General features: G+C 35.8%; 1 protein-coding gene across 1 annotated transcript; it reads left to right on the top strand.

The window, feature by feature from the left end:
- The first annotated feature begins 1,585 nt into the window (after window positions 1-1,585).
- On the top strand, window positions 1,586-3,915 carry LOC117110868 (transcription factor Sox-11-like). The gene has a single exon (XM_033253701.1). The coding sequence runs from the start codon at window positions 1,781-1,783 to the stop codon at window positions 2,828-2,830; it is 1,050 nt and encodes a 349-aa protein (XP_033109592.1). The 5' UTR covers window positions 1,586-1,780; the 3' UTR covers window positions 2,831-3,915.
- Window positions 3,916-4,123: the final 208 nt, after the last annotated feature.

The following is a 4,123-nucleotide window of genomic DNA, read 5'->3' as shown; positions in this document are numbered from 1 at the left end:
GGTGTAAAGTACTAGGTACCAATAGATTATTAAAAATAGGCCTATTTGCCAATAAGATTCCTATAGTTCTTGTATAGACCTATGATCTTTTATTTCTGTCGGTTAATTTAAAGATGTTTACTGAAATAAACGGTCGCTAAATCACTGATAGTGCCTATGATTTATTTAGTTTGAAATGGGGCTTAACGTTGATAACTAACGCAATTCAAAGCTAAATTCACAGTTAAATTGCGTACCGGTAGGCTATATCCCCATGATCCAAATGGCCGTACCTACCAGTGACCACGAGGCTCATCTAATAGGCTTAATGGTACAATGGATGTAACCCACTGTCACGGCGCTATTATTAGGGCCTATAATAAATACGCCAATTTGTATAAAGTGCTTGCCTTTGGGTTATTTTAAAAATGGTTATTCCCATCTTACATAAAATTAAATTACACCTACATGGTCTTCGTAGCTCTCATGTATTGCCCTAATCTAAAACTCATTGTACTTTATATCATTGCGACATAACCCGTACAAAAAAAATGTGATTAAAATTAGGCCTCTGTAAATAGTCATAAAATATATTAAAAATTTAACACCAGCTTAATACTCATAGGCATTCAGAAATAGGCCTATTATTTTTCGGTGGGAATTGTATTGTAATCTGTGAAAGAATAAAATATTGTTTATAGTAAACAATTACAAATTTTATGCCGAAAAACACAAGCTTAGTATACTTAATCTTCTACTCGACCGAAGCATGACATTTACCATAATATTCCATCACACGTACACCTGCGTCAACTGTCGTTCGTTGCAATGAAAATGGACATTTTCAAATGGATAACTATATGCTATTAAAGCGTTAACATTAGATATTTTAGAATAACAATGATTTATTCTTATTCATACACCCGTATATCACATAAATATAGCGTTGCATTTATATTGGGTAAATTGGTATTGACAAGATGTTCAGTCACATTATTTGCCTTAACATTTCCAAGAAGCACAATTGTTTGTGTATTATGTTAGTATACTGTACATACACAGATGAGGGAACGTTATAACATATAATTGATAAATCATCGATATAACCATTCTAAAAAAAAAAAACCAGCATACGGTGACCGTTTGTTCTGAAACGCAGTCACCTGGTAGACAGAGGGGGCTGATCAATGGATTTGGAACCACGGTGAACAACTCGGAAAAACAATTTGAAAACTCAGGCAATGTATATAGCGCCCTCTCGTGGTACACCTGCTGAGTTGACCTCAGTGTAACATTTTAATAGACTTTCAAATTTTATAGCTGATCAGGGAAACGTTAACAGTATAAACATTTATACCTGTTTTGACCAACTCGAATGCACCTAAGTATAGAAATAAATGTGTAGATCTTGTTTAAACAAAATCTAAATAAAATTGTGATATACTAGATCTCCGGTATGTTTTTATGAGAATTCATTTGGGGTTTCTAGTTGGCCGACACGCTGAAACTCGTTCGCTTGGTTGCTAAATCAATAAGACGCTTTTGATTGGTCGATGCCATTAGCTCCGCCCATCAAGATTGTTAATATAAACGTGAGGAGCGCGTGTGTGAGTTAATTTAGTCACCAGTTTACAAACGAATCGACTCTGAGACAAGAGGCTCTGAGATAAGAATTCGGTTGTAACTTAGTCATTCTTTTGCTCATTGGGAATTTACTTATATTTTGAGACGAGACTTCGTGTTTTTTTAACTGTGCTGTTTTCCAGCAAGGTACGAAACATTCCAAAGGTGCGATAACAAAATGGTTCCACAATCTTCTCTTCTATCGCCGAGTGGCTCAAGCTCCAGCGGCCCATCTTCACCAGAAAGTGAAGGAGGAAACGTCGATATTTTTCATTCCAACTTGAAAATATCTGAGGATATTGTTCAAACGAACTGGAAGGCAAATAATGGACACATCAAAAGACCTATGAATGCATTTATGGTCTGGTCGCAGATACAGCGACGAAAAATTATGGAGAACGCTCCAGACATGCACAACGCTGAAATCTCCAAGCGATTGGGCAAGAAGTGGAAAACGCTGGATGAGGAGGAGAAACAACCATTCATTGAGGAGGCCGAACGACTGAGGCTTCTACACATGCACAACTACCCAGAATACAAATACAGACCACGAAAGAAGGTAACGAAACCAAGTGCTAAAAGCAATACAGAAAAATCTAATGGACAGGTCGTTTCTAAGGGACGAGTAACTAAGCCGAAACTTAAAGCCAACAAACCTGTACAGTCGCAACAGAGCAAGGACAGAGTACCTAAGCTCAGACTAACCATTGACAAAAAATTCAGAGATAGTATTCGTGCTAGCAAAGCCGTGGAACTCGCTCCTAATCAACTCACTCCACCGGCTGAGGTGCCTAGCCCCAGTGGAAGTAATCCGGATTCACCGATGGAAAACACGAGTATGTACGATGACTACACATGTGCAAAACCTACGATATATCATCAACAGACAACGCATAGAATTCAGCAACTCGAACCAATTCCTACTGTACCAACTGTAAGTAACACAGCCATGCATCATCTTCAACAGCAACAACAACAACAACAACATATTTCTTTGGACAATAATCAGAACTTTACCTCATTGGAGTATCCATTCGCTGCTGACTGGCCTGCGCTCGATCTTGGAAGCATGCTAACGAATCTTGGAGACCTCTCCGACGAGCTAAGCCCCCTTGATTCATGCGACAGCGGAAGTACACATTTCGAGTTTCCCGACTACACGACACCCGAAGTGAGCGATTTGATCGGCGTCGATTGGTTGGATTCCGGCTTACCGCCTTTATTATAGATTACAATTTATTCTTTATAGAGACATATTTATGTACGTTATATTCCACGTTTGGACTCTTTAACAACAGCCTTGGACAATGTATGTATATTTTGTTCCCGACCTTGCAACCTCGGCACAACCGATCAACATTTATAGAACTTTATCGGAGACTGTGGAAAATGTAACATAAAAGCTTATTTATCATTGGTAATATTTATGCAATCAATATTTTCGTTTAAATTTTTTTAATCATTGTGTATTTCATAGCTGCTTCCCTTTTTTAAATACTATTTTGTATCAACTTTTTATATTGAATCACATTTTTTGTTAAAAGTAATCACTTTACAATGTTTTAAAGAATGAATTTTAGGCGACATTCTTAGTCTGCATTTCTACCAAATTTAAACTAATGAACTCGCATACGGATGCAAATACAGCCTTGTTACTGTTTTAACGATTCCTTTATAATCCTAATACTATTACTATTCTCTGTCGTAACGTTTGTTATCAGAGATCGTCCAATCAAATCGCTTTTAACTGGCGGGCCAGCTTAGTAAGTTTCCTACAAAGATAGCTATTTTACAACTCTATGTATTTGTACTGATTTTTTCACAAGAAAACGTCTATTCTTCGTATACATAGATAGCATTTACCTCTGGTTTTATTTCGTTACTGTTTATTTTTTTTAGATAATTCACTTAACTTGTTACGTTGTAACTCCTGCAATACAAATTGTGTATGTTAAGAATTATATTATGCAAAACTTAAGGTCCTTCCCAAAACAGTCACGTTTTCCTCGTAATACTGTTTCTTTTTTAATAAAAAAAATAATGACTATGATTCCAGTTTAATATCCATTCAATAATACTGGTAACTTCCAGATTCTTGTGTTTTCATAGATAAAATGTTTTCAAACCTTGTTAATGATGATGGTGGGAAAGGGAATATTTTTTTGTTTTGTTTATGTACAAAGACTCTGTAAGTATAAAACTAAATATTATCTGTAATATATTTTTGAGTAGAACTACTGTTGATTTGATACGAATTTGATAAAGAAAACAAATTTCTAGTTACAAAAAAATACATGAAAAGATAAAAATTAATTTACGTTTCAATGTGTTTTTATTCATGAGTTGTCCTGAAAACGGCGCGCTTCGTGAGCACGGGAGATGTATGAGTTGGGAAATGGTTTTTTTTAGGATTGATATTAATGTGTATGAAAGATGATATAATATGATATATGGAATGATGAAGATGATGTAATGTGTCGCACTGTGATAGGCCTTAAAATAATTAATGGTTAAGGATGAG

The sequence above is a fragment of the Anneissia japonica genome, unplaced genomic scaffold, assembly GCF_011630105.1.
Source record: "Anneissia japonica isolate Jap-2015-1 unplaced genomic scaffold, ASM1163010v1 scaffold287856_len476331_cov182, whole genome shotgun sequence".
NCBI lineage: Eukaryota > Metazoa > Echinodermata > Crinoidea > Comatulida > Comatulidae > Anneissia > Anneissia japonica.
The sequence above is the reverse complement of the archived record's forward strand: the minus strand, read 5'-3'. Positions and strand labels throughout refer to the sequence as shown.